General features: G+C 41.2%; 3 protein-coding genes across 5 annotated transcripts in view; 1 reads left to right on the top strand and 2 right to left on the bottom strand.

Moving 5' to 3' along the window:
* Positions 1-10: 10 nt before the first annotated feature.
* LOC133841121 (DNA-directed RNA polymerases I, II, and III subunit RPABC4) lies at positions 11-625 on the bottom strand. The gene is made up of 3 exons (XM_062273418.1): positions 469-625; positions 231-323; positions 11-142 (listed from the first exon to the last, which is right to left on the bottom strand). The coding sequence occupies exons 1-3, from the start codon at positions 524-526 to the stop codon at positions 120-122; spliced, it is 174 nt and encodes a 57-aa protein (XP_062129402.1). The 5' UTR covers positions 527-625; the 3' UTR covers positions 11-119.
* Positions 626-1,034: 409 nt separating this feature from the next.
* LOC133842192 (uncharacterized) overlaps positions 1,035-13,732 on the bottom strand; it is a 30,504-nt gene continuing 17,806 nt past the window's right edge. The window contains exons 1-2 of one of the 3 annotated variants that reach the window (XM_062275192.1): positions 3,023-3,251; positions 1,035-2,031 (exon numbers count right to left, since the gene is read on the bottom strand). In XM_062275192.1, the coding sequence (XP_062131176.1) occupies positions 1,109-2,031; positions 3,023-3,179 (1,080 nt within the window). In that variant the 5' untranslated portion in view covers positions 3,180-3,251 and the 3' untranslated portion in view covers positions 1,035-1,108. Of the gene's footprint in view, positions 2,036-3,022; positions 3,252-13,732 lie in introns of those variants that run through there. The other 2 variants (XM_062275191.1, XM_062275189.1) reach the window with 2 other exon arrangements.
* On the top strand, positions 9,356-13,243 carry LOC133844687 (procathepsin L). Its single transcript, XM_062278775.1, has 3 exons — positions 9,356-9,586; positions 12,013-12,335; positions 12,402-13,243. The coding sequence occupies exons 2-3, from the start codon at positions 12,013-12,015 to the stop codon at positions 13,129-13,131; spliced, it is 1,053 nt and encodes a 350-aa protein (XP_062134759.1). The 5' UTR covers positions 9,356-9,586; the 3' UTR covers positions 13,132-13,243.

Below are 13,732 nucleotides of genomic sequence, written 5' to 3' on the forward strand. Positions count from 1 at the left end.
TGCAAACAAGACAGGAATAAAACAAAATTGTATTGATTACAAATTTCTTATATTTATGAATATATTTTTCAATTACAAGCTAAAACTCTAAATTAGTTTCCATTCCATAGTCAAACAGTTTAACGAGCATCGAACACAACAACTGCAAAAGAAATCGAAATGTTATTGAAAACGTACAGTTTGAGAAGCATTGCAGGCTACGCTGCATGTTCCAGAGCCTTGCTACTTACGACGCTTGGTGCGCTTCTTGTACATGATGCGGTAGCCGCACTCACGGCAACGTATAGGATCACGAGGACGCATCTCATTCTCGTGATGGCATTCTATTTTCAAGAATTAAGGAAAATGATTTAATCAATAAACAATTTCAATGAATTTGTTGCTGCCGCAAACATGTGCACGCTTGCGAAACTCAAGTACACCTCCATAACGTGAATTTAGCTATGGAGTGACGGTTTTTTTACTTACCACCGCAAATATAAGTCATAGCGGTCTTGACATTCTCCTTGGAGCTTGTTTCCGACATCTTTACTTAACAAATCTTAAGATTTTCAATAAAAATAGTTATGTTTGATGCGACTTGTGTTTGCGGAGCAGTGTGGCCGTAACTGAATTCAAAAATATCCATGCTACGTTAAAAATATACCGAAATATATAATATGTATAAATACGTGCTGGTTACACTTTATTAGGTGTATTGGTATATTTTGTATTTAGGCACAAACGCGCCACTTTTTGAATGATAAAATGTAAAATACATGTAAATGCAAATGCATAAAATGCATTACGTGATTAAATTATAAAAATAAGACAATAATAATGATAAGGTTCATTTGATAATGTTGGCTGATATCACTGATATCTTACGGAATAGAATCTTTGGTAAATACCAATAGAAAAGAGAATTTTTTACATTATTGTTTATATTTCAATGAGACAATTTATAGGTTGTTGTCCAACAACATGCCACTATCTTTATTTACATAAATTTTAAAATTTATTTTTTTTAAATATTGATAATATAAATAATTTATTTACTTCATTTAAATACTTGTGTTTCGACATTCTTACAATAATTTTAAATATAGTACAAACTTTAAAAGATTAATTACATAGTAACGACTCCTATGCTATTTGGGAAAATGGCTCCCTTGGCAATGGGCTGAGCTGAGCTACGCACAATTCTGATGAAGCCCTCTTCGCCCCAAGTGTCGCCAAATGAGTTGATGCACAGCCAGTAATCGAGATTACTCTCTGTATCATGGCCATAACCGACGACCACCAGGAACTGTGAACTGCTTGCCCTGGCTCTGACTGGCGGCACATAGACGCCACTGCTGTAGTGCATGAATCCAAAGGTGGCCGGATTGTACTCAACGATGACTGGAATGGAGCTGGACACATAACGCATGACGGCGGCATCATCGCCATCTGTTATCTTCGAGTAGGTGTCCAGCTTAATGCCACCGGCAGCCATTGTGGGCACACACATGCCCTGAAGGGAGTTATTCCGTTCCGGGTAGTCCTCCTCGGGTATCAATGTCGTGCCCGTCTCCTGGGTCAGGTAATCGAAGGCAATCTGGGGCACCTGGGTGGTGCAAGCGGTGCTCATGCCAGCACAGTCAATCAGGCTCTGAGCAGAATAATTCAAAGGCGTCAGATCGCTTGGCACAGCGTTCAATATCTGTATAGCTTTGGCTGCAGCAAAGGCCCAGCTGGCACTGCACAAAGTGCCCTGATCCTGGGCCGTCACATTGAGACCGTACTCCGTGAGGATGTCGATTTCATCGGCCACCGTCGTGTCCACTTCCACGGGTGTCGAGTTGTAGGAAACCGCGGGATAAACAGCCTGTGGCAAGCGGGCAGCAAAGGTGATCAGACGAATGTCGGAGAACTGATTGACAGCAACGCGATAGCTGCTCGCTCCACGATCTGCCAAAGCATTCTGCTGTGCTATCAACTTGGTGTGATAGTTGAAGTAATAGTTGGCATTATTTCTCGCAGCGTTAGTGGGGTAAGTTTTATTAAATTCTGCCTAAAACACGAAGAAAGTTAAGTTAAATATATATTTATAAATATTCAATTAAATTTTCAAACGATTCATATGAATTGATCATTTCTAACTAATTTTAATTATTTCATTTCCTTCATCATTTCTAACTTATTTCTAATTATTTCGTTATATTGCCTTTTTATGGTCATCCTAATTTTGGGAAAAGTATTCAATAAATATTTACTGCTTCTCGAATACATATTTAATTTTTGTACTAAACTATACAAATATTGATATAAAAAATGTTGTAACAGAGTCAAATTATATTAAACTAATTTCCAAAATTTCATTTAATTCGAAATGAGTAAACACTTCAGGAAAAAATGTTAAAGAAAATGTTGGTGGTGTAGCCTTATTCTTATTTCTCGCCCTATTCCTTAAAATAATTGCAAACATTATTTTACTTATATGATAGACGCATAATATTTATATTTTTTTTAAGATGAAAATTTATGTTTCATATAGAACATACTATATTATGAAATAGAAAGTGTTTCAATTAATTCAGAGGGTCGTTCATGGTTTAGTTTTACCCAATAACTTTTCACAAGGACTTTTTGTAACTCCAGCAAAGGAACAACATAAAAGAGGTGAGAGATATTTTCTAAATTGCTTATTTACAATTCTGAATCGATTTGATTGATGTTCACGAATTTTACAATTTAATGTTTACACTTAGTTCCTTGAATGTTTTGTCGAATTCATATCCAAAATTTAATGTCATTACTTATTTCGGAAGCAAATACTTTTACACTCAAATTCCTTTTTTTAAAGGGATCAATCTCATAGAACATTATTATTTTAAATCTGAATGAACTATGACACAGAAAGATGAAGCCTACAGATCCAGGAAAACTTTAGGCAAAATGTTATTGCGACAACAAAAATTCAGGAATATATCAAATACTTTACTATTCAATTTTTGTTAGGGATATCCGACACTTTGGGTACTTTGTAATTCTAGCACACTTACAACATATGCGGCAAATTCAGCTGCAGCTTCTCCATGATTGTAGGCACTCGCGAAGGAGACTAAAGCACAACAGATCCACAGCTTTAACATCGTGAAATTATGATAGACACTAGCTGATAGTCGAGTGTTGGCCAAGCATTTATATAGTGGCATGCATCCAGAGACTTTCTTTATGATTTGACAAGTAAATAGAAGATAAAAGCCGCACCACAAACAGTGCAAATAGATTTCTACACACCGAGTACGAAGCGTGGTATGGCATTAAATTCATGACTATCGTTCTTTGGGCACACACATACTTAATTCGCACTTGTCTAATTATTATGTATATTACACAGGTAACTTCCTAAACGACTCCACGACTCTTCGACGATCACTACGAAGTCTGCCGATACTCGTCTTTGACTCGTCATCATCTTGGGCGTGACTTGTTTACACGGCCCACAATCGTTGCGTTCTCATGTGCCTGTTAATTTATAAGTAATTTCTACTGGCCCAGTTTTATCTAAATTTTTGTTCTGCAGGTGCTGCATTCAAACTCACAATCATATTCAGATTTGCCAGAAATTATGGCAACAATGTCAAGCTCATAAATGATCAGACTAACAAAACATTTTTATTGAAGTTTCGTTGAAATATAATGCAGTAAAAGTGTTGGCAAGAAAGTAAATAAAAGTGAATCCCATGGATCTATGTTTGTGGAATAGATCATAAATATATTAATTAGAGGTTATATAATGTTCGCCCTTCGTTGCTTGAGGTCGATTTAGGGTGTATAGTAGAAAAGGCTTGGCTAAATTATAAACCAAACTTTATCTGCATTTTAGTCTGTAACACAATGTCAATAATTTTCATATTCGGTACTTTATGGGTAGAGTATTAAGTATTATAATGTTGTGTCTACAGGAAATGTATGTCCTAGGCAGAAAAAGCATCTCCGATCCCAGAAACTATATAAAGTTACAAAATTAAGAATAGAATCGATGGCCGTAGTTGCTAGCACTCCCTTCTTTTAAGTATTATATTATTTTGTATAATAATTAACATGTAAATAAATAAATACGAATAGAACCACTTTATTATATTATTGTTTAAAAAATTACTAATGCTTAAGGAGACAAATATTTCAAGACTTTTTTAATATACTTTAGTTGACTCCTAATATTTAAAAGTTGAAATTAAGATGACATGTTTAGCTATTTTTTTTATATATTTTTTTTTAAATTTGTTTAGCAGGAAAATTGGACGAAAATAAGAATAAGAAATAATTATAAGAAATAAGAAACTAAAAATAATTCTCATTAGCATCGGGTATTTATTGCTTTCATAGATAATTTAGTATATTTTCAACTATATGGTATATATTTAACGTAATAATATATCGATGTATGCAAATATACATTTCAGTAAACAAATTTTAGTCTTTTCAGTATAAAACATTGGTATATTTTAAATGTAATACTGCAATGTTTTGCTTTTGTTTAAAATGGGTAGCGGGTATATCACAGTCGAGCACACTCGTCTCTATTGATATTAGATCTAGGATTTATGCAAAGTCATATATTGTGTGGTCAGTGTGACACATTCCTTTTCATACATTAATTTTTGATTATGTATATTTCTATATAGATACAAATGTATTCATGTATTCATTATGAATCATTATATATAATCTATATGATGAACGATTTTCAAGTGTGAATAAAACAAAATAAACATAACATTTCTGGTACCAACAAATAACAGTTTTCGGCAATAAATAGTTGTGTGGCCTCAGTTTGGCTATCTTTTGGTGTGATCATTAAATGTGGAAGACAAATCCAGTTTGTATATTATAATACAAAAATATTTCAATAATTAAATAAGGCAAAAAAAATGCGTATCTTTTTAATGTGCCTACTAAAAATTAGCAATGACAACAGTTCCTATTAAAATCACGTTTTTAAACATATTTAACGTTACAATAACGACTTGAAAATGGTTTATAAATCATCCAAAAAATCCATTGCATAAATATTTATGTTAACTATAATCAAGATATTATGAATGAATTAATTAGCATATTTTTTTGGTACAACTTTGCTTAAAGTTTAGTTTTATTGGAACCAACTCAAGACACTTTTGAAATACTCTTTCTTTATTAAGTTTTATGACAACTCTATATATATATATATATATATATATATAATATATATATAAATATTCGCAACCGAATCACAACCGCAACCGATTTGCCCGCGATTCGCCTGCGATTCGCTTGCGATTCGGTTGCGATTCAGTTGCGATTCGCCTGCGATTCGGTTGCGATTCGCTTGCGATTCGGTTGCGATTCGCTCGCGATTCGCCTGCGATTCGCCTGCGATTCGGTTGCGATTCGCTCGCGATTCGGTTGCGATTCGCTCGCGATTCGTCTGCGATTCGGTTGCGATTCGCCTGCGATTCGGTTGCGATTCGCTTGCGATTCGGTTGCGATTCGCCTGCGATTCGGTTGCGATTCGCTCGCGATTCGCCTGCGATTCGGTTGCGATTCGCTTGCGATTCGCCTGCGATTCGCTTGCGATTCGCCTGCGATTCGCTTGCGATTCGCCTGCGATTCGGTTGCGATTCGGTTGCGATTCGCCTGCGATTCGCTCGCGATTCGCCTGCGATTCGCTCGCGATTCGCCTGCGATTCGGTTGCGATTCGCCTGCGATTCGGTTGCGATTCGCCTGCGATTCAGTTGCGATTCGCCTGCGATTCGGTTGCGATTCGCTCGCGATTCGCCTGCGATTCGGTTGCGATTCGCTCGCGATTCGGTTGCGATTCGCTCGCGATTCGTCTGCGATTCGCTTGCGATTCGCCTGCGATTCGGTTGCGATTCGGTTGCGATTCGCCTGCGATTCAGTTGCGATTCGCTTGCGATTCGCCTGCGATTCGCTTGCGATTCGCCTGCGATTCGGTTGCGATTCGGTTGCGATTCGCCTGCGATTCAGTTGCGATTCGCTCGCGATTCGCCTGCGATTCGCCTGCGATTCGGTTGCGATTCGCTCGCGATTCGGTTGCGATTCGCTCGCGATTCGTCTGCGATTCGCTTGCGATTCGCCTGCGATTCGGTTGCGATTCGGTTGCGATTCGCCTGCGATTCAGTTGCGATTCGCTTGCGATTCGCCTGCGATTCGGTTGCGATTCGGTTGCGATTCGCCTGCGATTCAGTTGCGATTCGCCTGCGATTCGGTTGCGATTCGCTCGCGATTCGCCTGCGATTCGGTTGCGATTCGCTCGCGATTCGGTTGCGATTCGCTCGCGATTCGTCTGCGATTCGGTTGCGATTCGGTTGCGATTCGGTTGCGATTCGGTTGCGATTCGCTCGCGATTCGCCTGCGATTCGCTCGCGATTCGCCTGCGATTCGCTTGCGATTCGCCTGCGATTCGGTTGCGATTCGCTTGCGATTCGGTTGCGATTCGGTTGCGATTCGGCTGCGATTCGGTTGCGATTCGCCTGCGATTCGGTTGCGATTCGCCTGCGATTCGGTTGCGATTCGCCTGAGATTCGGTTGCGATTCGCCTGAGATTCGGTTGCGATTCGCCTGCGATTCGGTTGCGATTCGCCTGCGATTCGCCTGCGATTCGCCTGCGATTCGGTTGCGATTCGGTTGCGATTCGGTTGCGATTCGCTTGCGATTCGCTTGCGATTCGCTTGCGATTCGCTTGCGATTCGCCTGCGATTCGCCTGCGATTCGCCTGCGATTCGCCTGCGATTCGCCTGCGATTCGCTTGCGATTCGGTTGCGATTCGCCTGCGATTCGGTTGCGATTCGCCTGCGATTCGCTCGCGATTCGCCTGCGATTCGGTTGCGATTCGCTTGCGATTCGCCTGCGATTCGGTTGCGATTCGGTTGCGATTCGCCTGCGATTCGCCTGCGATTCGCCTGCGATTCGGTTGCGATTCGGTTGCGATTCGGTTGCGATTCGGTTGCGATTCGCTCGCGATTCGCCTGCGATTCGCTTGCGATTCGCCTGCGATTCGCCTGCGATTCGCCTGCGATTCGCCTGCGATTCGGTTGCGATTCGCTTGCGATTCGGTTGCGATTCGCCTGCGATTCGCTTGCGATTCGGTTGCGATTCGCCTGCGATTCGGTTGCGATTCGCCTGCGATTCGCTCGCGATTCGCCTGCGATTCGGTTGCGATTCGCTTGCGATTCGCCTGCGATTCGCCTGCGATTCGCCTGCGATTCGCCTGCGATTCGGTTGCGATTCGGTTGCGATTCGGTTGCGATTCGGTTGCGATTCGCTCGCGATTCGCCTGCGATTCGCTTGCGATTCGCCTGCGATTCGCCTGCGATTCGCCTGCGATTCGCCTGCGATTCGGTTGCGATTCGCTTGCGATTCGGTTGCGATTCGCTCGCGATTCGGTTGCGATTCGCTCGCGATTCGTCTGCGATTCGGTTGCGATTCGCCTGCGATTCGCTCGCGATTCGCCTGCGATTCGCCTGCGATTCGGTTGCGATTCGCTCGCGATTCGGTTGCGATTCGCTCGCGATTCGTCTGCGATTCGCCTGCGATTCGGTTGCGATTCGCCTGCGATTCGGTTGCGATTCGGTTGCGATTCGCTCGCGATTCGCCTGCGATTCGGTTGCGATTCGCCTGCGATTCGGTTGCGATTCGGTTGCGATTCGCTCGCGATTCGCCTGCGATTCGCCTGCGATTCGGTTGCGATTCGCTCGCGATTCGCCTGCGATTCGGTTGCGATTCGCTTGCGATTCGCCTGCGATTCGGTTGCGATTCGGTTGCGATTCGCTCGCGATTCGGTTGCGATTCGCTCGCGATTCGTCTGCGATTCGGTTGCGATTCGCCTGCGATTCGCTCGCGATTCGCCTGCGATTCGCCTGCGATTCGGTTGCGATTCGCTCGCGATTCGGTTGCGATTCGCTCGCGATTCGTCTGCGATTCGGTTGCGATTCGGTTGCGATTCGCCTGCGATTCGGTTGCGATTCGCTTGCGATTCGCCTGCGATTCGCCTGCGATTCGCCTGCGATTCGCCTGCGATTCGGTTGCGATTCGCTTGCGATTCGGTTGCGATTCGCTTGCGATTCGGTTGCGATTCGGTTGCGATTCGGTTGCGATTCGCTTGCGATTCGGTTGCGATTCGGTTGCGATTCGGTTGCGATTCGCTTGCGATTCGCCTGCGATTCGCCTGCGATTCGGTTGCGATTCGCTCGCGATTCGCCTGCGATTCGGTTGCGATTCGCTTGCGATTCGCCTGCGATTCGGTTGCGATTCGGTTGCGATTCGCCTGCGATTCGGTTGCGATTCGGTTGCGATTCGCCTGCGATTCGGTTGCGATTCGGTTGCGATTCGCTTGCGATTCGGTTGCGATTCGGTTGCGATTCGCCTGCGATTCGCTCGCGATTCGCCTGCGATTCGCTTGCGATTCGCCTGCGATTCGGTTGCGATTCGGTTGCGATTCGCCTGCGATTCGCCTGCGATTCGCTTGCGATTCGGTTGCGATTCGGTTGCGATTCGCCTGCGATTCGCTCGCGATTCGCCTGCGATTCGCTTGCGATTCGCCTGCGATTCGGTTGCGATTCGGTTGCGATTCGCTCGCGATTCGCTCGCGATTCGCCTGCGATTCGCCTGCGATTCGGTTGCGATTCGCCTGCGATTCGCCTGCGATTCGGTTGCGATTCGGTTGCGATTCGGTTGCGATTCGCCTGCGATTCGGTTGCGATTCGCCTGCGATTCGCTTGCGATTCGCCTGCGATTCGGTTGCGATTCGCCTGCGATTCGGTTGCGATTCGCCTGCGATTCGGTTGCGATTCGCCTGCGATTCGGTTGCGATTCGCCTGCGATTCGCCTGCGATTCGGTTGCGATTCGGTTGCGATTCGGTTGCGATTCGGTTGCGATTCGCCTGCGATTCGCTTGCGATTCGCCTGCGATTCGGTTGCGATTCGCCTGCGATTCGGTTGCGATTCGCCTGCGATTCGGTTGCGATTCGCCTGCGATTCGGTTGCGATTCGCCTGCGATTCGCCTGCGATTCGGTTGCGATTCGGTTGCGATTCGGTTGCGATTCGGTTGCGATTCGGTCGCGATTCGCCTGCGATTCGGTTGCGATTCGCCTGCGATTCGCCTGCGATTCGGTTGCGATTCGCCTGCGATTCGGTTGCGATTCGCCTGCGATTCGCTTGCGATTCGCCTGCGATTTATTCGCGGGTCGCTTCGCCCAAAGCAAATGTTGCAGCTAATGTGCACTTCAAATTTCGACAGCACCAAATATGTAAAAAGTTTTGAATAAAAAATGCATGATTAATTTGCATTTAATGCGAACAGCATAAAACACGAGTGTAACATAGTATAAGGAAAACCTTTTGCGAAGCTGAGCAAGTTTTTTTTGTTGTTTTCTTTCGCTTGTTGGGGAGCGCTTAGGCAATGGCCTATAAAACTGAAGCGTCCGTCGCAAGCGCGTCTTAAAGCGATCGCAGCCTCCGAGACCGAGACAACGGCATCTTTCAAAATCTTCGCACGGAACGAAGACCGAAACAGAAATAGAGAAACAGAAAGAGAAACAAACAACGCATAAAAGGTGATTAATAAATTCAAAGTTAACACGCGTGTGCAGTGTGTAAACGTCAATTAACTAACTATGCAACAGTGAAGTTGTATCGAAAACATATGTAAATAAATGGACAATCTTCGTGAAGATTACGACAACGAAATTGCCGTTTTCAAATTAATTACTAACTTGTGATTTATTGACAGTGATGAAAGGCAGAAATGAGAAATTTGTATCCTTGTAACTTGTACAAAACTTGTTAAACAATGTGGGAATTAACTTTCTACTCTGTGAAATAAATATATTAAAATAAAATAATAATTCAAAAAAATAGTATGTTACTTGTTAAACAATCTGGGAATTAACTTTCTACTCTGTTATATAACTACATACATAAAAATAAAATAATATTATAAAAGAATATATAAGTTAAAAATAAATAATAACACAAATAACATCAGCACCTACCAATTCATTACTAACTTGTGATTTAAAAACAATGTTGAAACAAGTAACTATATCCTTGCAACTTATAAGAAGCTTGTTAAATGACGTGGGAATTAACTTTTTGCTTAGTGAAAATTTGATTAATTTATATAAAAGAAAAACCACCTTATTCATTTTATCAAGTGCAGTGAAAGAGTTTAAAGAAAAAGAGTATTTTATACAATATTGCGGCATTGTGTGATATTAGTTTAATTATTACAGTGTTTTATGTTTATGATAAACTTGGAATTTAAGGACAAGACAAAGACATAAGAAATCTGTATCCTTAAATATCTTTAATTTACATAGAGAAACAAACCAAGCCATACTTTTTAGTAAGAGAGTGCTAATTAGTTTTCTTCGTGCAGTGCGATTCAAATAATGTTCTTGAAATGAGTTTATTCTTTAAAAAATTTGGAAATCTACCTTCACAAATGGAATATATAATCTATCTATTTCCAAATAATTGTGAAAAACTTGTAAATTGACATGAGAATTTACTTTTTACTTAATGAAAACTTTTTTATTTTTATCATCAATTATGTACATCATCAATTTCAGTGACAGAGCGTTAGTTAGTTTTCTTTTTGGATCGCAACTGAAAACTTAGATAAACGAAAGAAAAACATTTTACCCTTCCATCTTGGGAGAAACTTTTTACTGTATATGGGAGTTAGCTCTTTACTTAGTTAAAATATCTTTGCATAAATTAAAATTAATCCATCCTTATTTGTATCATAAAATAAAGTTATAGTTAATTAGTTCTCTTCATGCATTGCAATTTTAAAATCAGTCAAACGACAAGAAAACTTGGAAGTTCTTACAACATATTGAGTAAACTCTCTATTTAGTTCAAATTTCTTTAAATTACATAAATCAAAACCAAACCCACCTTATTTGTATCATCAAATAAAGTGACAGAGTGTTAATTAGTTCTCTTCATGCGATGCGACTCGAAAATCACTTTCTTTAAACGAGAGGAAAATTTGGAAATGCAATGTTTGTGTTAAGAAAGGAAAACTCACTCGAGATACAATACAATAGTCAAAGTGCGACATCTAACTACAATACGCAATGTGTTCGGTTATGTAAATATTCACATTTGTTTGGTGAACAAGTTACAATAATAATGATCATAATTACGACGAACCTTTCGAGCAAGTCAGCACTTTTAAAGATGCGACGATCTCCTCTTTCCAATCATCTGCTCACAGCTGGAAGTCGGACCACCTTTCACCCGCATACAACTCGCATACAGAGACATTCCGGTGAACCCCACATATGTGTAGATTGTGTGCAAATCTATAAAGCTGATGATTTTTGGAGCGTATTGAAAGAGAAATTGGTTTGTGTTTGGATTTATTATGTGGTTACACAAAATTTCACAAACCACAAACAGATAGACGCAGCAATCAAACGCCAACCTCTATGTTAATTTCGTGCATATGTAAATATAAATCAAAATTCATTGGAAAATAAAAATAAAAAAATAATCACACTCATTAAAAAGCCATTCAATCGTATGCAATCTCCAAAAGTTACTGCTGGCAACTTGCTTTGAAATGCGGAATGATGAATACCCTAAACGATAATGAAAAGTGAATAGAGGAGAGATGCATAATCTCTGTAGATTAAATTACAAGCTTCAAATCTTATCTGACATAATCAAATTTCAAGTTCTGAGAATGCTTAAGAGTTAAGCATTTTGTTTTGAAGATTGTGTATTTATCATTTAATACATGAGTTGTAAAATTTAAAGCAAGTGAAGTAAACATTTTCTTTATGAATGAAAGTAAAATCATAGAATATTATTCGACAGAGTTTTAAGACTATACAAATCCTATAATTAAGAATATCGATTGCAGCGTTGAAATCTCATCATTAAATGCGTTGTAAAAATGTCTTTGCAACTTTGTCACCTGCTGTCTTCAATTTCACAATTTCAACTGTGGCATCATCTTTACTTATAGATGAGGCAGACGTTGCAGTTGCAGTTGTTGTTGCTTTTGCTGTTGGGCTGCCTAAGTGCTGTGTCACCACAAGCGCTGCAATCATTCCCCAAGCTCTGCGATGTGAGAGACTTTGATGACTTTCTGCTCAAGACGGGCAAAGTCTATCCAGACGAACGGGAGCGCGAGTTTCGTGAGAGCATCTTTGTGGCCAAGAAGTCTTTGGTGGATCTGACCAACAATAAAGTCGGAGGCAGCTATAAACTGAATATCAATATATTCGCTGACATGACACGCAAGGAGGTTTTCACTCTGCTTGGTTCCAAGATCTCAACGCAGGGAGAGTAAGTATATTGAAATTAGAATTGAGTCGGAAATGTTGGAATAAAATTCTCTTTTTATTCCCCCAGAGATCTGACTGCACGTCATATTAATTTCTTGCCAGCAACCACAAGCACATTGAGTGACAATCTGCCTGCGTCCTTTGATTGGCGCGAGAAGGGAGGCGTGACCGCAGCTGGCTTCCAGGGTTCCTGTGGTTCCTGCTGGTCCTTCTCCACGACGGGAGCTCTCGAGGGACATTTATTCCGACGCACCGGAGTCCTGGTGCCGCTGTCCCAGCAGAACCTGATGGACTGTGCCGATGACTACGGCAACATGGGTTGCGACGGTGGCTTCCAGGAGTACGGTTTCGAGTATATACGGGATCACGGAATTACGCTGGCCAACAAGTATCCCTATCAGCAGTTCGAAATGCAGTGCAGGCAAAATGAAACTGCTGGGGTTTATCCTCGAGAGAGCATCGTTAAGATTCGCGACTACGCTCGCATTGATCCTGGCGATGAGCAGAAGATGAAGCAAGTGATTGCCACACTCGGACCTCTAGCTTGCTCTATGAACGCAGGTCCTATTTCCTTCGAGCAGTACGAGGGCGGTATCTACGAGGACGAAGAGTGCAACAGGGATGAAGTCAACCACTCCGTCGTTGTCGTTGGCTATGGCAGTGAAAATGGACGTGACTACTGGATCATCAAGAACTCATACTCCCAAAACTGGGGTGAGTCTGGATTCATGCGTCTGCCTCGCAATGCTGGCAGCTTCTGCGGCATCGCCAGCGAGTGCAGCTATCCGATTTTGTAGTTCTCACGTCTGCGTTGAATTTTTATTAGTATTTGTTATTGCAATCTACACGAATTTAAATAGTTACTACAAATTATAGATTTAATTAAAAGTGTTGAGCTTATTTTAGTAAAATCAATCATTGTGTTTCAATTACTAGGGAATACCAAAATGTAGAGAAGCTTTACATTTTGTCTTCATAAATTTTCTGGTCCAGAGTTTCGATATGTACAAAAGATACAAACGGCGAATAAAAGGTTTGTGGACAATTTCAAAATATCCAACAAATAATATATGTACCGTAAAAATAATATATAATATAATATATATATAATAATAATATATGTAATTCTATTCTCGTAAAAATCAATGTTGCTGATTTCAAAAAACATTGATTGATTTTAATAATATACGCAGCTTAGTGAGCCGTAAAACGTATAATAAATACTTTTCGGTATATATTTTGAATATGGCGCCTTTTGTCTATTTGCTTTTGGAAATATACCAGCACCAACCACTGCAAAAAAGGTATTTTAGCTGGTATTTTGGCATTTATTTGCCTAAGAATAATTATGAATATGATATTTAAAGAAAACCTGTGAATTCTTTATACAATAATAAA

Source organism: Drosophila sulfurigaster, chromosome 3 (genome assembly GCF_023558435.1).
Source record: "Drosophila sulfurigaster albostrigata strain 15112-1811.04 chromosome 3, ASM2355843v2, whole genome shotgun sequence".
Classification (NCBI taxonomy): domain Eukaryota; kingdom Metazoa; phylum Arthropoda; class Insecta; order Diptera; family Drosophilidae; genus Drosophila; species Drosophila sulfurigaster.